The sequence below is a fragment of the Vigna umbellata genome, chromosome 8 (genome assembly GCF_029865625.1).
Source record: "Vigna umbellata cultivar VRB3 chromosome 8, Vumbellata_1.0, whole genome shotgun sequence".
Classification (NCBI taxonomy): domain Eukaryota; kingdom Viridiplantae; phylum Streptophyta; class Magnoliopsida; order Fabales; family Fabaceae; genus Vigna; species Vigna umbellata.
Window position 1 is genome coordinate 21930129 of NC_142172.1, and position 23970 is coordinate 21954098.

Consider the following 23970-nt stretch of genomic DNA (forward strand, 5'->3'; position numbering starts at 1 on the left):
AATTTTCATGTGCTCAATATTGAAGAAATATCTTAGGGACAAAAAAGTTATTACAAACTTAGACCTTTTCAAATCGTGTTTCATCAAAACCATCTCGCTGATTCAAAACGCAAGGAGAGAAAAATTTTATTACGCTCTTGCCATCGAAACCATGCCAATTGGATCAAATTTACGAACCCTAATTATAATATTATTTCATTATTGTTTGTTTCAACATTATTATATTAACTAATATAATGACTAGTTTACAGACCAAAGAAAAAATTAAGATATACATTTGTAATATGGTATCAGGGGAGGTGGAGACAAGGACATGCGCAACCAAATTTTTTATTTTTTATATCAAATTCTAACTGATGAATTCAAGTCTCGATTCTTAATTCAGAATTTCTATCCTGTACACAAGAGTAAAATTAATTTAAATCCATTTTTTTAATTTTCTCAAATATTATTTCAAAATTTCTTAATTAATAATTTGATTTTTATATTTAGATCTTCGTTTTTGTTTTTTTTTATATTTGTTTTTACTCTATTGTATTTTTATTTTTGAATTAAATAAATTATTAATTTAATCTTTAAATAAAGAGAATTTTATACTTTAAAATAGACAATATTTCATGATTAATTCTAATTATATTATTTTGAGTGGTGTTAAAATAAAAAAATGATTCATAATTTTTTTTATTATTATAAATTAAGGTAAACACAAACATTATTGCGCCAATGTGTTTGTATTTTCTAAATATTTATATTATATTATAAGTTAATAATCTATATAAATTAATTAAGTTAATATATAAGAAAAGAACAATCAGAATAGTAAGAGTATGTCAATGTTAGTAGTATAAGTTACAAATAGAATAAAGAAACAAAAAAAAAAAGAAAAATATGTGAAAGTTTTATACAAAATATTTCAAAATAATGGTTATTTCTAAAAAATCATTTAACAATTATATGTTTAAAAAAACCAGTTAATAATTATATTATAAAAGATAAAATAAAAATAAAAATTGTATATAAAAATGGTTAGTTTTTTTTTATATATAAGTATATAATAGGTTAATAATATATAAATTGATTAAATTAATATATAAGAGAAAAATAATAAAAATAATAAGAAAGACTCTGTAGAAATTATAAATATAATAAATAAATAAAAATAAATAAGAATGACCTTTTATAGAAAATATTTAAAAATACGGTTCTTTCTAAAAAAAATCACTTAACAATTATGTTTTTAAAATAATTATATTATAAAAAGTAAAAGAAGTATAACTTTGGAAAATAGGTTCTGGATAAGAAAATTTGAATTTTAAACACTTGAGAGAATCTTTTTGTTCAAAAGCTTCTGTTTGTGAGTAACAAACTCAATTATTACTGTACACAAATATCCGTTTAATATCCACTAATTAACTACCCTCCAACCCAGCGCGGACAATTTTGTCTTTTTACCAGCCACGCCATATGGGATACATCGCATTCAACTACGATATCATACAGCAACTTATAGGGATATTTAATTGCACAAAAATGTTAGCTTGGAATTAGAATAAAGTGCTTCCCATCTCATCATCTCTTTGCCTGAACATAAGACAAAGCGTCAGCGTTAAAAAATAAAGAGTTTGTGTTAGAGATCCGATCAATCAACAGTGTTACTTTTCTACCCATCGCGTTTCTCAGAAAACCAAGTTTTGGAGAGTGGAAACTAAGCTTAAATTATTGGACCAAACAACCCTTATCTGCCACTTCTTTAATTTTCCTTGTCTTCATCACCTACACACTTGACTTCATTTTCTTTCCTATTCTTTCACTTTCAAGGTACTCTTTTTTTTTTCTCTCTCTCTCTCTCTCTCTGTTTCTATTAAATTCTGTTATGGATGTTTGATGTGTCTGTGCGTAATGTGGAATCGCTTATCGTCATTAGTGTGTGACAAGTGAGAATTGGTTATTATCTTCTGCTTGTTTGTTGCTTGTGGCTTTTTTCCAGTGTTCAGTTCAGGTTGCTATATTGATTTCAAGGAAATTAAGTATGTTATTATGTGATAAAAGGTTTTTTTTTTCCCATAAGAAATAAGGACCTTGGAATTAATCGTCTAATAGTTTGATTTTGTTAACTATTTCTCTATTATCTTGGGAGTGTTTGTTTGTATGTTTTGAAATTGAAGGTGTGCATAATTTTTCAGAAACTGGTTGGTTGAGCTATGAGTTTGGATGTTATAGTAGGGTTGTCATAAGAAATTGGAAATAGCACTTATTAATTGACTTTGCGATGATGTTTAAAGTTTAGGTTTTTCAATCCTGATGGACATGAACAGAGTCTAATTTCAACAACTCTTTTTGTTTTTTGGGCATTTTCTCTGCTGTTTTTTTTAACTCATCTACTTACACCTACTCTATTTTGTTGTTGTACTTAGTATTGTTTTAATTTGCAAAATAAACTGAATGTGGTAAAATGTTCAATTTTAAGACTTTCTGCAGTTTGAAAGTTTAGTTTCCTATGCTAAGGTTTGTCCTTCCATCTTATGTATGCATATTTTGCATTTCATTTTTCTTTGGTTCTTTTAACTTTTATCAACTTCGAATTCTTCTTTTGAAATTATATTGTTGTAGTTGTGGTGTCTGTTTAATGGCAATTTTTTTGAAGGAAGTAGGGTATTTGTCCCTGCTTTTTTAGATTTAAATTTGCCTCTTTCTATACTCTATTAAGTTCTCTCCTAGGCTCTTTATAACTATTGTTTGTCCCCTTTTTTACCTGACATGAATGTGGATCTTTTCAGGTTTGTTTGTTTATTGACATATATCTAATTTGTTTTATTTGTCTGACTCCTCTTCACTAGTCAAAAAGGACGAAGAGTTTCAAGGGTCAAACTCTTGGTAAGATTTCCTATATGCAACCTCTTGTCTTGTAGCTGTTGAGAATTCGGGATAGTTATAATTCTATAAGGAAATATTCCTTTTGATCATTATGCATGTCTGGCCCTGTGGCCACAGTTGATAATTTGGATGGAGCACTTTCTTGTGCAGAGAGAACAAAATCTCTTGATGCCATTTCTGAAATAGACCGTGTATCTATATTGACAAACGGTGAAGCTGGTCATTCCTCTGAAGTTGCTGGATTTAGAGTTGGGGAACTCGCACTTCCTAATGGAGAGTCATATTGTGGGTCCCTTCTTGGTAACATTCCAGAGGGTCAGGGTAAGTATGTATGGTCAGATGGTTGTGTATATGATGGTGAGTGGAGACGGGGGATGAGAAATGGATTTGGGAAAATACAATGGCCTTCTGGAGTAATGTATGAAGGTGAGTTCTCAGGTGGCTATATTCATGGTACGGGAACGTATATTGGTCCGGATAATCTGACCTACAATGGTCGGTGGCGATTAAATCTTAAACATGGGTTGGGTTATCAAGTTTATCCAAATGGAGATATCTTTGAAGGCTCTTGGATCCAAGGAACACCGGAGGGTCCAGGCAAGTATACGTGGGCCAATGGGAATGTATATTTGGGAAATATGAAAGGTGGGAGAATGTCAGGGAAAGGAACTCTCACCTGGGTAAGTGGGGACTCATTTGAAGGGAGCTGGCTAAATGGGATGATGCACGGGCTTGGGGTATATACATGGAGTGATGGAGGCTGCTATGTTGGGACTTGGACACGGGGTCTAAAAGATGGCAAAGGAACCTTCTATCCAAAAGGTAGCTGTCTTCCATCTGCACAAGAAATATATCTCAATGCATTGAGAAAAAGAGGGCTGTTGCCAGATCTGAGAAAACAGAAACAGGTACATATTCATCATGCTGCTTCAGTTGATATGGGAGATGTCAAGGTTGGTGAGAGTCGGAGATTGAGTAGTGTTTCATCTGATAAGCTGGCCAAAGGAAACCTGTTAAATCTGGAACAATCTCGCAGCAAAAATATTTCTCTTGAAAGGCGCTGGAGTCTTGAGGTATCTATTGAGAAAGTGATTGGAAACGATTCAAAACTAGGATCAACAGATTCTATCGCTGAAAATGGAGATAAAGTCCCAATTTTGGAACGCGAGTACATGCAAGGTGTGTTAATAAGCGAGTTAGTTTTAAATAATAAATTTTCATCAATGTCTAGAAAGGCAAAACAGCTTCAGAAAAAACTTGCCAAAGAAATTAAAAGACCTGGTGAAGCGATCATTAAAGGTCACAGGAGCTATGATCTGATGCTTAGTTTGCAGCTTGGAATAAGGTAAAGGGCACTACCTTGACTTTTTGCACTCGCATGAATGTTTAGTTGTAATAAATTTAAGAATGCTCTGTTGTTTTTATTGCTGAAATTCTTTTTGCTACTCCACAAAAAAACCAAAAAAGCTGGATCCATGTTGGAAGAAGTCGAGGCAGGCACGGAGATGTCTGATTAGAATTTTCATTTTGTTGTAAGTGAGAATTTTCAAATGGACGGGGTTTTGTATTTATCAATCATGTTAGTGGTCAGTTTTTCCTCTGAAAATAAACGTGATTATTGAAAATAGATAAAATTACAAATGTCATTTTGGTAAAATATTTCAGTTTAGAAACGATGAAATGCTGAAGTGGTTAATCATCAAAACCAAATACTCTTTGTACATCTGTAATTATTACTAGTCAAGTGACAAATTTTTTTAGTACTTGTCTAAATAAATAATTATTTTTCGGAATTTTCCCACATACCAGAGAAAAGGAATTCCATTGATATTGGGAATTACTTGACAATTGAAAGATTTTACCTCAGTAACAAATGTTTGCTTCTTAGTTATATTTCACAAATTTTTTCTAGAACTTAGACGAATATTATTTCCTACTTCTATCGATGCATGATGGCTCAAGCGGTAACCTTAAACAATAAAAGCACTTAATCTACCTACTTTAGTAGAAAAAATGTTACACTGCACTACCCACTATTGCTTTTGCTTGGATTTTAAAATAATTAATGTCTAAACGGGTTCAATATGGCTAGGTATACTGTGGGAAAGATTACACCAATACAGAGGCGAGAAGTTCGAGCATCAGATTTTGGTCCTAGAGCAAGCTTTTGGATGAATTTTCCTAAAGAAGGTTCTCAATTGACACCTCCTCATCAGTCAGAGGGTTTTAAATGGAAAGATTACTGCCCTATGGTGTTCAGGTAAGTATTGACACTTGTTTATGCTTATTTCTTTTTCGAGGCCAATGTATCCTTCTTGTATTCCCTAGGCATGCATATAACAAAATTTTGTTTTTTATATGCAGCTTTTGGGTCTAGAATTACTCTATTATTAGTGTATTGTGTATCTATTGAAGATGTGTTTATAATATTCATATCTCGAGCACCTAGTTCAATAATCTGATAGGGATTTGAGTATTATGGGATGCCTAAATGTCATATCGAGAAGTATATGATACTTGATGTTTTTTAATACTTCTTTTTTAGGGTGGGTGATAGGATATAATGTGTATGATAGGAGGAAACAAATTAAAATTAGTTGTTAGTTGGGTTGCTAGGTTCTATTAATTTGGTCTGACCTACTAGATCCAGAAAAGGGAAAATAATGGAAGGAAGAATTAGCGCAGTAGAAAGGGTGATAGAGGAACTAAAAGAGGGTCATCAAGAACTCAAGGAGATGTTCAGAGATTTTATGAAAAACTCCAAGGATTTAGACAAGAATTCAGAGGGCAGTCAAGGGTCGGTGAATGAGGAAAGAAGGGGAAGGAAGGACGAGTCTGAGGAGGTGATGGAAGAAAGAGTAAATACTTTGGAGAAAGGGGCCAACAAACAAGGAAGAGCCATGACAGAAAAAAAAGACAATGTGCAAGAAATAAGAGAAATCGTCCAAGAAAAGAAAGACATGCTGCAGGAATGCATAAAACATGAAAGGGGATCAAAAGGAAGTGAGAAATTTGTCATGAAAGGAAAGAAAGAGGGAAAAACGGGATTGGATGCTAAGAAAGATAGTCTGCAAAATAGCAAGAAAGGCATGAAATTCTCTGAAGAAGGAGAGTACGTAGGTAATGATGAAGAGAAGAAGGAAGATAGATCTGCAGAGTAGTAAACCAGATGAGGAGGGAGCAAAATTGTTGAGGCCTGGGGTTAAAATAGTGGGGTCAGGGAGCAATCCAGTTGAGGCCCTGGTGTCCAGGGGTTCATCCACTATAGCAGTTACAAATCCATATCTTGAATTTCCTGATGTTATAACACCTATAGATCTTGCTTCTATCAATGGCCACAAAGGAATTTTTGGTTTTCTTGTAGAGTTGTTTTTAACTAGCCGTCTTGAATTACTCACAATGGAGGAACGTAAAGATGGTAGGAAAGAAACTTCAATAATGGAAGCAATGCAAACAGTTTCAGAGCATACTGCGACACTTGTGCTTTATGGATATGGCCAAGTAATTCTGGAAGATTTAGAAGTAGAAATGAGAAAACGAGAGCTGTCGCAAAGATATGCTAGAGAATTTTTGAGCCGTGCAAGAAGTCAGTTTTCCAAGTCTTTTGGATCTAAGCAGTTCTTATCATTAAGGGAACAAAAGGAGTCATATCGACCACCACCCAAGCCTTTAGACCTGAATTGGCGGGCAGTAGCCAGTGGGTTTCCTTCTTATGATTACAAGTTGACGAAGATGAGCCATGATGAAGATGAGCCATTGGATCAAGCTTCACTATTCCAACCTTGAGGACAAGGTTGTTCTGCAGCGGTGTGTAATGATAGGATATAGTGTGTATGATAGGAGGAAACAAATTAAAAATTAGTTGTTAGTTGGGTTGTTAGGTTGAGTGATACTTCCTTGATATAGTAGGATGGGTCTTTTTAGGTAGGGGATGTTTTTGGATGTTTTAGAGAATTGTTGACAGGATCATTGGCATCCGTGTGAAAGGAACATTGTTCCTTGGAGGCATTCTTGCTGTTCTTGGTGCCTATAATCAATAATACAAGATCTTTTCAGTGAGTTTGGATGTTTTGCAGTGGTGTTCTTGGATTCCTCGATCTAGTAACCTAACAGTGGGCTCCAAGTGTAATTGGTTTATTAGACCATCTAGGACTCGAGAAGGTAATTGGTTAATTAGTTAATCAACAATGAGGACAACCTCTCCTCAATATGATTTAGGAATATTCATTTGGGAAAGAAGTGCTCGTGTCAAGATGTCTAATTTTCTTTCAGCAATGCCATTAGTGGTGTATTAACACATGTGAATTCATGAACAACATCATTTTCGAAAAGGAATTTAGACATATAATCATTTACTTATTCTCTCCCATTATTAGAACACAAACGTTTAATTAACTTTAGAAATTGTGTTTTTATCATATGGAAGAATTTGATGAATAAGTTACAAACTTTAGATTTTTCTTTCACGAAGAAAATCCATGTAACATGGGTACAATAATCTATAAAATTTATGAATAATTTAGAACCAATATACTAGAGTTTGAGTTTGATGCAGGGCCCCCAAACATCATAGTGAACTAAGTCTAAAGGATGAACACTCTTTGTATTGCTAGTAGTATATGTGGTACAATGGTGTTTTTGCAAGTTGACATACATCACATTTAAATTACTCAACAAACTCTTCCGAAAATAAGGAAGGAAACATAGACTTTACAACATAAAAGTAGGTATGTCCTAGATCACAATGAGGAAGCCAAATTTGAGAAGACTTGTTAGGGATTCTAAAAGGAATTCCTAACCAGCTCTATCTCTACTCAAACACCACAGTCGAGAATTGGAAAAGAAAGAAGAGTATGATTGGTATTCACAATAAAAGAATCAAGATTACACTGTATCTTAGGAGCTTAACCTCCTTCACCTGGTGCCAAGACCGGTCTACACATGCAAACTACTCAACTGGCTAACTGAAACAATAAAGGGTCCTAATATATAGGCATTTTCCCGCCCCCTCACTTAACTGATTAACAGTTAAGTGTTCTGTTTCCCTTTTCTCCTTTCCTATACTCTCGAAGTCCTAACATTATTCCCTCCTTGAAGATCAACCTTGTCCTCAAGGTTGGAAACGTGAGATTTGATTTCCTTGATCCGCTTCATCATCGTGTACTCATATGAATGGAATCCTTTGGCAACTGCCCTCCAATTCAGGTCTGGAGGTTTGGGTGGTGGCAATTCTTCCTCCAATAACTTCCATCCTTCTTGGATTTTATTAGCTTCCAGCATTCTGGTCACCTCATTTCCAGAATTATAAGCTGTGAGGAAATGGTCTTCGATGTCTTTCAAAGCTTCAAAAAGTTCTCTCCTCTGTGCAGGTGCCTTACGAACGGCAAGACCCTTCTTTTGTTCGCTGGTCCACCTCTTCACCAAGTCTGTCCTTCTCTGCCGGGCATTGATTCTTCCATCCACCTTTCCCTCCTCATCCTTCATTCTAATGGTAAGGCCGTTCGGCCAATTACTGAGAGGTTGTTTGGACTGTAAGACCGTTCGGCCTTTGAATCTAATTGTAAGACCGTTCGACCATTGACTAGGAGACCGTTTTGAGTGTAAAACCGTTCGGCCTTTTACTGTAGCTATAAGACCGTTCGGTTCCTCTCGTCCTCTTCCATTCTGGTCCGGCAGTCCTCTCCCGTGCGGATCCGGCAATCCTCTCCCGTTCGGTTCTGGCAGTCCTCGACCGTTCGGTTCCATTAGTTTCCTCACGTTCGGTTCCGGTCTTCTCACGTTCGGATCCAGCAGTCCTCTACCGTGCGGTTCTCTTCTCCATATCTTTATGCCGTTCGGCTCCTCCCCCTGCATGCAACCGTTCGTTCTTTATTGAACAATATCGTTCGGTTCCCTGGCAGACCGTTCGGTTCCAGCTGTTCCCTCACGTTCGGTTCCGGTCTTCTCACGTTCGGATCCAATAGTCCTCTACCGTGCGGTTCTCTTCTCCATATCTTTATGCCGTTTGGCTCCTCCCCCCTGCATGCAACCGTTCGTTCTTTAATGACCAATACCGTTCGGTTCCCTGGCAGACCGTGCCTATTCCAAACTGACCCCACACTCTTGGCAGCTCCCGATCGGCTTGGGTGATTGGCCTCAGCCTCCGACCGTGTCACCTCACCGCTTGTTCGTCCCCAAGACGACTGGTCTTCTATGGCCTCGGATTGCTCGGCCAATGACTGGTAGACCGTTTTGATTGTACGATCGTTCACGTTCGATGCTGGGAAGTATTCTTCCGCAGTTCCCGACTGCTTATTGGCCGCCACCCTTTCAAAGATGGTACCCCCGTTCCGTTCTCCAAATAGCACCACCACTGCCCCCTTCAGACCTTCCCAAGAACGATTCTTGGCTTTCTCCTTCCAGGCTCTGAACCAGTAGCCAGCGCTCCCCTCCATACCGATGTCAGCTAGGCGCACCTTTTCCTCCTCTGCCACCCCTTGCAACTCGAAGAACGTCTCTGCCTTAGAGACCCACCCCAACGGATCAAACCCTTCGAAAGTGGGTAGTTCTACCCTTTTTCCCCGGTTAGGTTGGACGTCTCTTCGGTCTTCATCCAGTTCCTCCTCCGAGCATTCCCTTCTCCTCTGATTCTCGTTAACAGAATGTTGATCTTCATCTACAGACCCTGGACTGCCTTCTAATCCCTTTTCCTGGGTCCACACCCTTCCTCCAAGAACTCGCAAGAGTTCTCTAGTTTCCTGCCGCATTTCTTGCATATTGTTTTTCCATTCTGCTAGCTCCCTTTTCTGTTCGCTGATCCTCCTTTCCCAAGAATTGTCTCTTCCTTCCATCACGCTCCTTTCCCCAAGAATCCGACACCCCTCTCCAAATGGGAATTCGGCAGTTTCTCGATTACTTCTTGATCCTTCACCGGCAGGTCGGACCACTTTGTTAGGGATTCTGAAAGGAATTCCTAACCAGCTTTATCTCTACTCAAACACCACAGTCGAGAATTGGAAAAGAAAGAAGAGTATGATTGGTATTCACAACAAAAGAATCAAGATTACACTGTATCTTAGGAGCTTAATCTCCTTCACCTGGTGCCAAGACCGGTCTACACATACAAACTACTCAACTGGCTAACTGAAACAATAAAGGGTCCTAATATATAGGCCTTTTCCTGCCCCCTCACTTAACTAATTAACAGTTAAGTGTTCTGTTTCCCTTTCTCCTTTCCTATACTCTCTAAGTCCTAACAAGACTCAAATTGGAGACAAGAGGTACCTGTTTGTGTACTGATACTATCCTTAGTTCCCTAGTTATTAAAGCAATAGAACCCTCCCTCTTTCTTGACATCCACAATCGTCCCATTGTAGCAGGATCCTAAAAAACACAATGAGTGGAAAGAAAGGTTCCAAAATGACTTAGGTCCTAGGTAATTTTGAATAGAAATAAGATTATTTGAAAGTTTAGGAACATAAAAGACATCTTTAAGGGTGAGAGATGACAAAAGACAAACCTTACCATGTCAAGTTATTGGGATATGAGTCTCATTGGCAACAGTAATGTGGTTAGTAGGAAGAGAAACAAATGAGTTAAAAGAGATGAAGGAGGAGTCATATGGTCTGTCGCACTAGAGTCCAGAACCCAAAGAGTCCTTACATAAAGTTTTAGAAACATTAAAAGAGATAGAGCAAGTACCAAAAGGTGGCTTACTGATAGTCACCATGAGGGATTTTAGATGTTCAATTTCAGCATGCAGTGCTTGTATTCCTTGTTCAATTGAAGAGGATGAAGGAGTCTTGCTAGGATTTTAAGAATCTAAACTCAGAAGATCAACATTGCTTAATGGAGCTGTCATGCTAAAAAACATAGGGATTCCTTAGCCCCATCCTAAATAAAAACAGAACAGTAAGACAGAAAGCTCTGACAATGGCAGCAATGACAGCAGCACTGCTAGCTGTGGCAAAAGGTCCAACAATGGTTCTGGAGACAGCTGCAGCAACAACTCCGATAGCAATGGCTCTGGTGGATGGCAACAACGGGGAGCAGGAGTGACAAAACCGCAAGTTGGGTGAATTTCAAGTAACCCCAATAATTGGAGGAAATGGGTGCACCTTAGGCAACCCTAAAAGGAACTGCAACTAAGATGGTAAAGAAGAAATGCAGAAGTAGAACTCCTAAGATTGGGAGTTTTGATATCAACTTGAAAGGATTAATCTGAATGAAAGAAGATTCTTATTCAATTGATTCATTAAAACAAAACATCAACTTTTATATATAGAGAACTCTAATCCTGTAGTAATAATTACATTGAGATTTCTAAACTCTTCTAACAGCTTCTAAAAGTTTCTAGTAGTATACTTAATATCTTACTAACAACAGTTTGTATACGTAGTTTGGAACCACTGTTAACAACTTTCTTTTTCTCCTTTCTGTTTTCCTTTCACTTTACTTGTGATTGTTATATATGACCTTGTGGCTATTGCAGGAATTTGAGAGAGTTGTTCAAGATTGATGCTGCTGACTATATGATGTCCATTTGTGGAAATGATGCTCTGAGGGAACTTTCTTCCCCAGGAAAAAGTGGTAGTGTCTTTTTCCTGTCTCAGGATGATCGATTCATGATTAAGACACTGCGTAGATCTGAAGTGAAGGTAATTTTAATTTTATCTGGATCTTCTTTGTTAGCATTTATTACAGTTACAGATATCTATAATTGTTTTGGGGGCTTGTTTCTACTGGCTCTATTTTGTAGTTCAAAATACATTATACAGTTTGTACCTATACAAATATTCAGGTTGCCATTAGTGGAAATCTGCATCTAATAGCCATAATAAACCTGTTTGGCTTTGGGATTGTTATCTCTTATCAGTGACGCTCTTGGAACAAGGGCTGATGATGACATCATCACTAGATGGTTAAAATGTGACAAATTATAAAAGTATGCTAAACGCAGGATTAAATATCAATAATAGGGTTCAAATAAAACAATATTACATCTATACACACATAAGCACTCGTAAAACGTAAGTTACATAACACAGTCTGATTAATTTAATTGTGACTGTTTCAAAGGAGTCCGAGTTTCTGATACGCCGAGAAACTTGACATCTTTACCTCATTCTTGATTTTTTGTACTTTTTCCTGAAGAATTCTCTCTTTTTTGTTTGATTTGTGTATGATATTTTATGCTTGTCCAAACACTTATTGAATGTTGAATAAAGTCTTGGAGCATATGCTTTCTTGCTTAATAATGATATTTTAGTGTTCACTTGCTCTTCTCTACTATTCTTTTTGACTATAGAATACAGATTGTATTGATTAAATTTTGAAATGTAGGTTCTTCTTAGAATGCTTCCTGACTATCATCATCATGTGAAGACGTATGATAATACGCTTATCACAAAATTTTTTGGTCTGCACAGGATTATACCTTCCAGTGGTCAAAAGGTAATATACATTTTTCTGCACCTGAATCAATTTTTAGTATTTTTCAATTACTTACTATCACATCTACTTTGATACAACTGGTACCAAAAATTAAAAGAATTAACTCCACAATACAGAGGTAGCTGTCAAGAGAGAATATAGATAGAGAATGAACTGTGAATTGTATTGATTACTGATAGTTTGAGAATCTCATTATTCAATGAGTTTCTAAAACCTGCTTCTATAATTGCCTAACTGGTTGACTTGAGGATCAGTTAGGTTTGCTTTGTTATAATTTATTCTAGAGTACAGTTCAGTAATAGGCCTCATGTTCCCGACAACAATACCTCCCGAAAAGGATCCACCTTGTAGAGTAGATGCTGCCTCCCAAGTATCTTCACAAGGAGGGAGGTTGTGTTATTTGATCAAAACTTTTAAATCACCCATTGCTTCCTGTCTGATATCCAACACATTTGATGGTTGAACCTGGAGCTCCATATCATCTGCTAAGGTCAGGGGTAGAGTTTGAATAAGCTGCAGTGAGCTGACTGCCTTCTTTGGGAGAGACACATTAAAAACCAGGTGAATCCTGCTATCACCCGGTAAATTTAGCTTATAGGTTACTTGACCAATTCTATCCAAAATCTGAAAAGGGCCATAAAAGCGAGGACACATCTTTTAGTTAGGTCTTTTAGCCAGCCTGAGCATCTTATAGGGCTATAACTTGGGAAACACCCAATCTCCCACAGTATACTTTTTACTTCTCCTATGCTTATTAGCTTGCATTCTCATACTGTCTAGGGCCCTTAAAAAATGGTGACTTAAAATCATTTGACAACTCATCACATCGTTGAGTTAACTTGTTGACCTCTTTCACTTTTGAAGGAATGGTTGTCCCTTTCAACAAGGTGGAGTGTGTCCATACAATGCTTGAAAGTTGTCATTGAACTGGACACATTGTATGTAGTGTTGAACCAAAACAAAACTCTTCCCAACTTAATACATCTGGCCAAACCTTTGGTTTAGTTCCTGCAGTACAACATAAATAAGCCATTGATTCCTATATGATTGCAAGTTAGGAATTGTTGATCCCTCCTTCAAGTGGATTGCATAATCTGGCCTCCTTTTTGGTGGGAGTCCTTCAGAGGGTTGGAACACTTCTTGAAATTGCTGCAACACACGGTCCACCTCTGTCCATATCGGAATTCTTGAAAACCTCTCAAATTGAACTTGGGTTGCAAGATTCTCATCATGGAACAAACTAAGTGCCATCCTTCCAAATAAACCAATACTGCCTCCGTCTTGTCTTTCTCTGATGCTCCTCTAATTTGGAAGTATCCCTCCAATTTATGGGCTCATCCATGCACACCTTCCTTTCTGCTAGAGGAAGGTATCTCCAATCTTTTCCAGTGATCTTGGAACTCCAATCTAAACCCTCTCTGCTTCTGACTCTGTTTTATCACTTCTTGTCTTTGATTTGTTGTTCTTCAAGCCTCCTTACCCTCTGCATCTGATTATCCATCTTCTGAACTATGTTTTCCATCATTTTTATATCCCTCACAATGTCTCTGTTAGAATCTCGATTCTGATTCAGATTCCAGCATTTTCTCTACAATTTCCATTCTTCCTTCCATTTTCTTTTCACTTATTGAAGTCCTCTACATGCCTCACTTGTGTTAATTCTTGATGAACACAACTCCAAGATTGGAGCTTTGATACCAATTGAGACAACTGGTACCAAAAATTAAAAGAATTTACAACACAATACAGAGGTAGAGATAAAGAGAATAGAGTGAAAAAACACAGGAGTTTCAAGAATTTAGGAGTCTCAACACTCTCCCAAAATGAGTTTCAAGAAACCTGCTACTACAGTAATAACATTGCTATTTATACACAAACTGTCTAGTTGTTTGAGTGCTCAGTCAGTTGGGTTTATTTTGTTTGTATTTCTTCTTTACTACACTTCAGTAATAGGCCTCATGTTCTTAACAAACTTGTATTTTAATACTTCCAATTCTGAAATGCCATAAGGACAAGATTTTCACAAAGAAAATACACCTCATCAAATATTTGAACCTGTCATGACTTAACATCTCTCATTCTAAATGACTTAATAATCTACATTTTATTTAATTAGAATGCTAATATTGATACATAATTCTCTCTTTTGCAGTTTCGCTTTGTTGTGATGGGAAATATGTTCTGCACAGAATTAAGGATCCATAGGAGATATGATTTGAAAGGTTCATCGTGTGGACGTTCTTCTGATAAGATAGAAATTGATGAGAACACTACCCTTAAAGATTTGGATCTGAATTACTGCTTTTACTTGGAACCATCTTGGCGGGAGTCTTTATTGAAGTAAGTGATACTATTTATTTTCTTTAATTTTTCATTTTCTTGATGTTTCTTCTTTATATAAAAGATTTTTTATTGCTAGGAATATGAAGATAAAGGAGGATAAATTACTCTTTGTTTAAAAAGCAAAGAAAAAAAAATTGTATATCTCTAAATTTGTACATGTAGGTTTATAAAGCAAATGTCTCTTTCGGTGCAGTTGAATCGTTGACACATTCTGATATTGTAGAGTGAATATATACAACTTTTAAGGAACAGGTGTTTTTTTGTCCTCCCTTCCCATATAGATGTATTGTAGCTTAATAAAAATAGGAACTGCTTGTGTTTGTTTGAATTCCAAAATTTTGTCTAGTGAGTTTTCCAGAATATTATTATGTGCCACGCTTTGTTTCAAAATGGAATATACCTTACAGTGTTGGTCATACTCATTGCAGGCAGATTGAAATTGACAGCAAGTTCTTGGAATTACAACAGATAATGGATTACAGCCTCCTTCTTGGTGTTCATTATCGGGCACCCCAGCAGCTACGTCCACACAACCAAAGTAGAACTGTAGATGGATTGGCAATTCTTGCAGAGGAAGGTGGGTGTTTGATCCAATCTGAGAAGCAAATGGTTTTTTTTTTTATTTTCCTTTGTATGGTTGATACTTTTTTTGGGTTGATAGTTTTGTTTTCATGCATCAGAATGAAACTAATGACCTGAAACGGAGAGACTAAAAAGATAGCTCTATTCCCCTAATTATTGATGTGGCTAGTAGACGATATAAACTTCCTTTTCTTATCCCAAATTGGCTAGTTTCATTTGGTAGGGTAACTGATGAAAATGAGGGCAATTTCTGGAAACTTCCTTTTCTTATCCCAAATTGGCTAATGTCCATCTACCTTGTTATTGACAATTTTATAGTCTAAAGGTTTTAAGTTGAAGGTGGTGTAAAATTCTCTAGTGTTTTTTATCTTATGCTTATTGCTGAAAATCTCCCCCATTGTTTCCCCCCATCAAATTGCGCAAGTAGTATTTGAGTTGATAGTTTGTCTTGGTGACTACCTAAAATATGTAATGGGTGATAGATCCTATGTTTGTGGATCCCTTGCATCAAAAGTCTTTTTGATAGGGATCTCAAGAAAGCGTGTCTCGTTGTGATAGGGACAAGAGTCTATGGTACAAGAGTCACTGCTAAGATTCTTGTGGTTAAAAATTGTTTCCACTTGAGGATATCTTAATGTGGAAGAGCCCTGAGGGGAACTTGAGCTATGTAAGGAAATAAATAATTATTTTATAGATAACAATTCCACCAATTACATTTTCGTTAACACTATTTGTAACAATCAAACTTTTTAAAACGAGTAAATAAAAATATATTACCATGGATGAGAAGATTCTAAAGATATTTTCTTGTAATCACTATGGTGATATTTTTATCCTAATAATTTGCTAGTTATAATACTCTCCCTCAAGTTGGTAATTAAATATTGATCATTCCAAACTTGATTACAAGATCCTATAGACTGACTTGATGAAGCCCCTTAATGAAAATGTTTGATTTATGAAGTCCTATAGGAACAAGGGTTGTAATTACAACACCTTTGTCAATATTGTCTTTGATAAAGCGTGTGTTAATTTCAATATGTTTCCTCCTATCATGTTGTATTGGATTATATACTATGCTCATGGATGATTTGTAAGTACAATATAATTGCATAGGGATGTCAATTTTTATTAAGTTTATCTAGTATGATTTTCATCTAGAGAAGGCACACCTTGAGCAAGGGCTCGAAATTTAATTCTTGCACTAGAACAAGATAACTGTATCAGTTATTTTGCTTCTCAAGGTTACCATACTTTCTCCAAGAAACATACATACCAAAAGGTTAATTTTCTATCAATAATAGAACCTGCATGGTCTACATCAATATCTATCATTAGGGTTAAAGTTTCTTCTTTCTTGAACAATAGTTCTTCTCCAAGGTTTGACTTCAAGTAGTGAGGAATTTATCGACTAGTTGCATGTCTTTCTCTTAGATCATGCATAAATTGACTTATCACACTAATTGCATTAACAATGTGTTCTCATAATAAATAAGTCTTCCTACTAATATCTCGTGTTGGATCTTTTCTATAGGAGAAATCTCTTTACTTCCAATTTTATGATTTTGTTCAATAGGAACTCTTGAGGTTCACATCTTGTTGGAAGTCCTACATCGACTAAAGATAAGGCCAAATTATAATATATAAGTAGGGTGCAAACCTCTCCTTACAAGCCGGTTTTATGGGGTTGAATTAGGCTTAAAACCACTTTCTAATATGGTATCAGAGCAAGGTTGGAGCCTTTCATAGCAAGATTTATGTGGGCATTCTGTTCCACCCGTTGTCGGGCCAATATCGGACCACCCATTAATTATACTCTCACGCTCGAGATGTCTATACCTCAGCGTGAAGGGGGTGTGTTGGAAGTCCCACATCGACTAAAGATAAGGTCAAATTATAATATATAAGTGGGGTGCAAACCTCACCATACAAGCCGGTTTTGTGGGGTTGAGTTAGACTTAAATCCACTTCTTAATACATCTTAACTTATCTAATTCTTTGAGGAGATCAATTACTTTGGAAGAGATGAATCCTCATTTTGTAATATCTTTTTCCTAACCTCCAAGCTAAACAACTCTTCTTGCTTCTAATTCAAAGTGTGTTCTTCTTACCTTTTTTTGACAATTTTTTGTCAGAGTTTGTGATCTTCTTCCTCACCATGGGTTGGTTTGGTCTCATCTGTGGTAGTCATCACTTAAATCTTGTGCATTCTGCAAAGACAATTATTATAATGATAAGAAGAACTTATCTGCTTCAAGTGCTTTCTCACCCTGAAGCAAAGGTTGGCAAAAAAAACTTTTGTTTCATGAAAGAGACATCCATCATTAGTCTAGTGATGATAATATTGACATCCCTTTTTGTTAGAAGGATAACTAATAAATACACATTTAAGAACTCTAGGATCTAATTTATTGCAATTAGGATTGAGAGTTATAAAAAATAACACATCCAAAAACTAGACAAGGTAAACTTGACATTAGAGGAGAAGAAGGAATGAAGACCAATGTCATTTAAGAAATAGGAAAGTAACTTGTTGAGAAGGTATTACAGTTAACACAACTTCTCCCCAATAGGTTTTGGAAACAAACATTTGGAAAAAAAAAGCAAGGCTCTAGCTACTTCTAAAAGATAATGATTTTTCCCTTTTGTAACCCCGTTTTGTTATAGTGTTTACACATGTTAGTTCATTAATATTACCATATGAGCCAAAAATTTGAAAAATTCATGATTCACAAATTGATAGTTTTTCCAAATTGATTTTGGACAAGAAGGAAAAAATTGACAGATTTTAAAGACCTTGAAACTTTTCATAGTGTGTCCATGTGATGAGTACCATCACCAATAAAAGTAACAAACCATTTTTCTCTAAAATTGTATTCTAAATAGGTCCTCATACATTAGAGTGAGTTAAGTCAATGGGAAATTACTCTTATTACCCCAAAATGGGATATGTTTCATGATGATGCTTTGACTATTGATAGATGTCACATTTAAGAGACTCAACAATCTCTTTGGTAAACAAACAAGGGAACAAGGATTTATTAAGGTTGAATGAGGGATATCTATGTCTTCTATGATTAAGCCACATTTGGGAACATGTCCATGTTTTAAATATTGCTTGTTGGTTTGTAGCCTTTGTTTTGTTTTGTTCCTTGGGCTCTGTTAGAATAAAATCAGCTGGTACAGATTTTTAGAGAATTAGGTGTTACATAATTTAGAAAATTAGGATGATTGATTTTTAATTAAGTGTATTTATTATAATTGATTATGTATTATGCTATAAATACATGTGTGGTCTGCATTAGACACACAATTCATTTAAAACATATACAATTCTATGTGGTATAAGAGTAGGTTCTTTGAGTTTCTTCAACCACTGTCATTGCTGCCTGCCGATGGCCAGTGCCACTGGTGACCATAAAATTTGTCTTTCAACACTTGTGTCTAAATATCTGAGTTCCGTTCTCCTAATTTCAGTTCTCTACAATCCCTCTTTCACTATTGTCCACTGTCCGCTGCCTCTGTCCACCATCGGCCACTGTGTGCCCCTTTTCTCTGTCACCGAGCATCCTTTTCCTCCGATGACCACCGTGATCAAGACCGGCTTCCTTCGGCGAACACCGCACTTCATTCATCATTCCAACCCGACCAATCGTGCTCCAACCCAGTTGACCGAGCAACAACTTGGTTGACCATGCTCCAACTTGGCCGACCGTGCTCCAACCCGGCCGATCGTGATCCGAACCGGCCGAGTGTACTCCAACTCGGTGCTCCAACCTGGCAGATCGTGCTCCAACTTGGCAGATGGGCTCCAACCTGGCAGACCGTGCTCCAACTTGGAAGATGGGCTCCAACCTGGCAGACCGTGCTCCAACTTGGCAGATGGGCTCCAACCTGGCAGACCGTGCTTCAAGATGATGATCCTTCCTAATCTGGATCAGAGTAACAAGTGATCTTAGTATTGTCTTCGTCTTCATACAATCAATTGGCTGACATGTTCACCAAGTTCCTTAGAGGCCCTCAGATTGAGTACATTTGTAACAAGCTTGGTACATATGTTTTATTTGTAACAATCTTGGTACATATGTTCCATATTAAGGGAGTGTTAGAATAAAATTAGCGGTTACAAATTTTTAGGAAATTAGGCGTTACATAAATTTGAGAAATTAGGATGATAATTCCTAATTATTAGGTGGATTTATTATAATTCATTTTGTATTATGCTATAATTACGTGCTGTGTGATCTGCATTAAACACAATTCATTGAGAACCTGTACAATTGTAAAGGCTCTAATAGATATAACCCACTCCTTAGTAATTAAAATCATCGTCTCATTATAAAATCTTGAAACACACAATAAGAAGAAAAAAGAAAATTACTAAAATATTCAAATCTTCTATTAGCTTTTGTACATAAATAAAATTATTGGACAGTTGTGGGATATATAAAACATTATTTAAGACAATAGATAATTTTAAAGTTATATTATCATATCTGCATATGGATGCAATATCACCATTTGCAATTGTAACGAGTTGTTGTCTAGTGATTTTTACATTCAAATTGAAGGCATAAAAGATTGGAGTCATGTTTCCAAACACTAAGATACAGGACTAACAATGTCGAATGTACTGTTACCTTTCATGAGTAGGATATACAATAAGAGGGTTTACTCATTGATTCAACCATTGTTTTCAAACGACCACATTCCTCTTTATAGGCTTCATACTAGACATTGAAAAAAATATATACGAAACAAAGAAGTAACAAAAAGAACCTGTTTGGAAAAAGAATAAAAAGACTTAGATCTACTGAAATTGGAGCCAAATGGGACATTAATACCCCTTGAATTAGGAGGTCCTGATGACACTGTTCATGGCGGCAACTGCAAGTGGGCTTCACTAAAGCTTGGGCGTGGGCTATATGCGCCAATACTAGTGGTGGCGGATGACCGTGCATGACAATTCTATTGACAATGCAATTGTTGACGTGATTGCCAGCGTGAGGCACTCAAACTCTTAAATGAAACAAAAATATGCTGAATTTAAAGATTCTAAAAATATTTTATCGTAATCATTATAGAGGTATTATGGATACTGTTATCCAAATAATCCCCTATTTACAATAATAGGTTTGGCTTATGTCTAGATTTTCTTCTTAAACTGTTAGTCACGATTATTTGGACCAGTGTATTAAAACTAGGCCTGGATTTGTTCATCTGAAAGGAACCAGGTCCTTGGTCATTCCAGTTGAACACGCTGACTCGTTTTCAGTCAACTCTTAACCCAGTGACTGTTTCTTCCTTCTTTTTTCCTTCAACATTGTGGTTCTTTCCAGGTGCTTCATTTGGTTGACATATGATCACAGTTTTACTGTACTATGGTTAGGCACCGCGCCATTTTAAAAAGCCTTATAAGCTTATCTATTTGTTTGTCTTGTCTTGTCGTTATGCTTTCAAGTTTCAACATGATTTATATTCTTGCTTTCTACTAGAGTTATTAATAATGGAACTGACTAATTTCAAATTTTCATTGATGATCAACTAACAGACCCTCTAGAGGATGAAGCATCCAATTATCCGCAAGGTCTTGTTCTGGTCCCTCGAGGTGCAGATGATGATAGCGTTGTTGTAGGGTCACACATTAGGGGTAGCAGATTGAGAGCTTCAGCTGCTGGTGACGAGGAGGTGGATCTACTTCTACCTGGTACTGCAAGGTATGGTTTCTTCAAGAGATTTACTGGTTTATCTAATGTTATGTATCATTTTCAACATCGTAGTGGTCCTTCTATTATATTTTTCGTTTGATCCATACACCTCCCAATTCGTTATCACTTGTATTTTCATAAAATATAGAAAAATTTGGGATGTTTGACACTTCAACCTTCAAGGATAATTGTGGTGGGACTGGGATGATGAAGCCATTGCCAAAGGATGCATGCGTGCTCCTGTTTCAAAATTAATTAATAACAAATATAGCAATCGGGAGAGAGAAAAGAAATAATAAGAATGATCAATGAAGGCTCTTTATGTTATTGTGAGATAATAGAAGGTATATATATATATATATACAATGTAGAGTAACGAAAAGAAAAAGAATAACAGATCTGTAACAGAGGTCTAACAGAAAAAATAACAAAAAACTATACTTAAGAGTCTCCCTCAAGCTGGGAATGAATATTAAGCAGTCCCAGCTTGGAACAAATATCTATCTCAATCGCGTTCGAAAAGTGATTTGAAAAGCTAAAAGCTGATTGATAAATGTCATGCCACAAATTAAAGTATTTGGAATTCTTGATCTTTATTAACATACTCGGATGGAATCTTTATTCGTCCTAAACCTCTGTCATGCTCATTTGACATTGATGGACTAGAATTTTAAAGGCTGATCAGGGTTTTTCATACTTTTGAACTTGTTATGCAGACTACAAATCCAGCTTGGTGTGAACATGCCTGCGAGGGCAGAGCAGATTCCAGGGAAAGAGGAAATGGAAATGTTCCATGAAGCTTACGACGTCGTACTTTACCTGGGTATAATTGACATATTGCAAGAGTACAACATGACTAAGAAGATTGAACATGCATATAAATCTATTCAGTTTGATTCTTTATCTATCTCGGCGGTGGACCCTACATTCTACTCACGTCGCTTCCTAGATTTTATTCAGAAAGTGTTCCCACCTCATGAAATGGCAGGATAAGTGCTGTAACCAATCGATTTAAAGAGTGAACAATTGTCACATTTCCACCATTTGTGCATGCTCTATAATTGACTTTTTTTTTTTAGTATGTATAATTCACTTGAATATGTTTATTATAAGTATGTCAAGTTTTAAATTTGATCTTTTATTCTTTTAATTTTTCATTTAGTCTTTTTAGTTTGATTCCTTACAGCGATTCAGTGTTATATGATCCAAGAGTATCTCAAGTACATGATGTTTAACCCGTTGCTTAACAAAAGGTGTGTCTTATAAGAAGTTGTTTTATTAAAGAGAAAATTGATGTTATATAATTAACATTTAAGTAATTACCAATGACTTAAATTTACAATGTAAAAAAAAAATAATTCCTTCCTTCAAGGTTAATTATATCAATGTTAATTTTTTTAATAAATAAATGTGATCTTTACTAAAAACTAAACATGTGTTCAACTACTTTAATCACCATAAGAGGTCAAACAAAATTAATCAAATTAAATTCTTTATATCAAAACTGAAATATTTTTTATAGTAATAAAAATGAAATATGTTAATATTTATGTGTTTTTGTAAGAAACATTACTAGAGATGTTTTAATAACATATTATCATATATGATCATTGCCTTGTGTTTTAAAATTAAATGGTTTGAGTTACATAGTAACGTCTTATTAGTGACGATAAATAAATCTATCGTGTGAGTATAATTTGAATCTGCCTCAATTTTAATGAGAAATATTACATTAATTGGACATGAGTACTGATTTCCATTCTCAGACCAATTTCCATTTAAATTATTACATTCTTAATTTTTTAAGTAATCTACAAAACTGATTTTCACTATTTTTTTTTCTTTTATTTTGTTTTATTTGAAGAACCCTTTAGACAATATTTTATTATCCCTATCAATTGTTTAACTCATTCAATATTATTAAGTTCTGTCAAATCTCCCATATACTTTATTTTTCATTACAACTTCAATTGCATATTTTTTTTTCCTTTTGTGTGGCTTTTTTCAAATAATGTATTGCATTTAAAAAAATAATAAATTTTAATTTTATCAAACTAAATCATTACTAATACACACATTTAAACATTTTTACTTGTTTATAATATTTTTATTTATAGTTTTTTTTGTCATGTAAGAATGTCTAACAGTTCGCTTTTGAGAATTCAATAAAAAAATATATTTAATATATTAGTAACTTAGAAAATTGATCTTATCTTTTTTCTTTAATCTTCAATTTTGTTTTATTTAAATAATAACTCTTTTTCGTTGCTCAACAGTTGAACTCGTTAAATATCATATTTTATTTGTTGTAATTTTTATTTTTAAAAAAAGTCATTTAAATATTTAAAACATATAGACACAACTACAATTATGTATGGTACTCAATAGATGTAACATCCCAAAAATACAGTCTAAAACTATATAATAGAATAATCACATTTAGTAATATTACAGCTCATTCATACAATAAAAGAGCACGTACGACTATGGCCGAACGGCTTTACAGAAAGACTCGAAAATTAAAACCGAACGCCAAAAGAAAGTCTGACCGAACGGGTTACAAAAAGCCTATACCGAACGGTCAAAACAAAAACGAAAGAGAAAAAGTAAGCGAACGGTCACCTTACTATCAGACCACTATTGACCGAATGATTCTATGGCTCGGTCTTAACTTCTAACTCGGATAAGCTTCTTCCTCCAGTGCTTCTTCTAATGCTTCCTTTAGCAACTCTTCTGGTTCTGCTCCCACCCACAGGGTGATCATCGCAAAGACAAAGACGAACGAACGGGAATACATGACAAGACAGGAAATAGGGTAAGCTTATGTAATTTAATTCATGCATAAACATACATTTCAAATAATCCAACACCAGATAAATTCCAACGTACGTATCATACAAAGCCTATCACTAGACTGACCGTCCGGACTGTATGACATCTGTGTAGCTACGACGTTCGTGCACCCGAGTGATGTAGTAACTGGAATACTCTCATCAGTTGCCTCCCGAGGTTAGTCCTATATGTCCAAAGT

General features: G+C 35.6%; 2 protein-coding genes across 4 annotated transcripts; one reads left to right on the forward strand and one right to left on the reverse strand.

The window, feature by feature from the left end:
- Nucleotides 1–1574: 1574 nt before the first annotated feature.
- Nucleotides 1575–22080, forward strand: LOC124820675 (phosphatidylinositol 4-phosphate 5-kinase 9-like). Of its 3 annotated transcripts, none has more exons than XM_088097538.1 (9): nucleotides 1575–1818; nucleotides 2838–4219; nucleotides 4967–5134; nucleotides 11345–11510; nucleotides 12196–12306; nucleotides 14459–14646; nucleotides 15078–15226; nucleotides 20783–20948; nucleotides 21656–22080. In XM_088097538.1, exons 2-9 carry the CDS (start codon nucleotides 2970–2972, stop codon nucleotides 21930–21932), a joined length of 2475 nt encoding a protein of 824 aa, XP_087953664.1. In that variant the 5' UTR covers nucleotides 1575–1818; nucleotides 2838–2969; the 3' UTR covers nucleotides 21933–22080. The 3 variants fall into 3 exon arrangements, with proteins under 3 accessions (XP_087953664.1, XP_087953665.1, XP_087953666.1); XM_088097539.1 differs by lacking the exon at nucleotides 1575–1818 and adding an exon at nucleotides 1918–1934; XM_088097540.1 differs by lacking the exon at nucleotides 1575–1818 and having other exon boundaries at nucleotides 2094–2874; nucleotides 3025–4219.
- Nucleotides 7390–11284, reverse strand: LOC148194265 (uncharacterized). Its single transcript, XM_088097541.1, has one exon. The coding sequence runs from the start codon at nucleotides 9702–9704 to the stop codon at nucleotides 8700–8702; it is 1005 nt and encodes a 334-aa protein (XP_087953667.1). The 5' UTR covers nucleotides 9705–11284; the 3' UTR covers nucleotides 7390–8699.
- Nucleotides 22081–23970: the final 1890 nt, after the last annotated feature.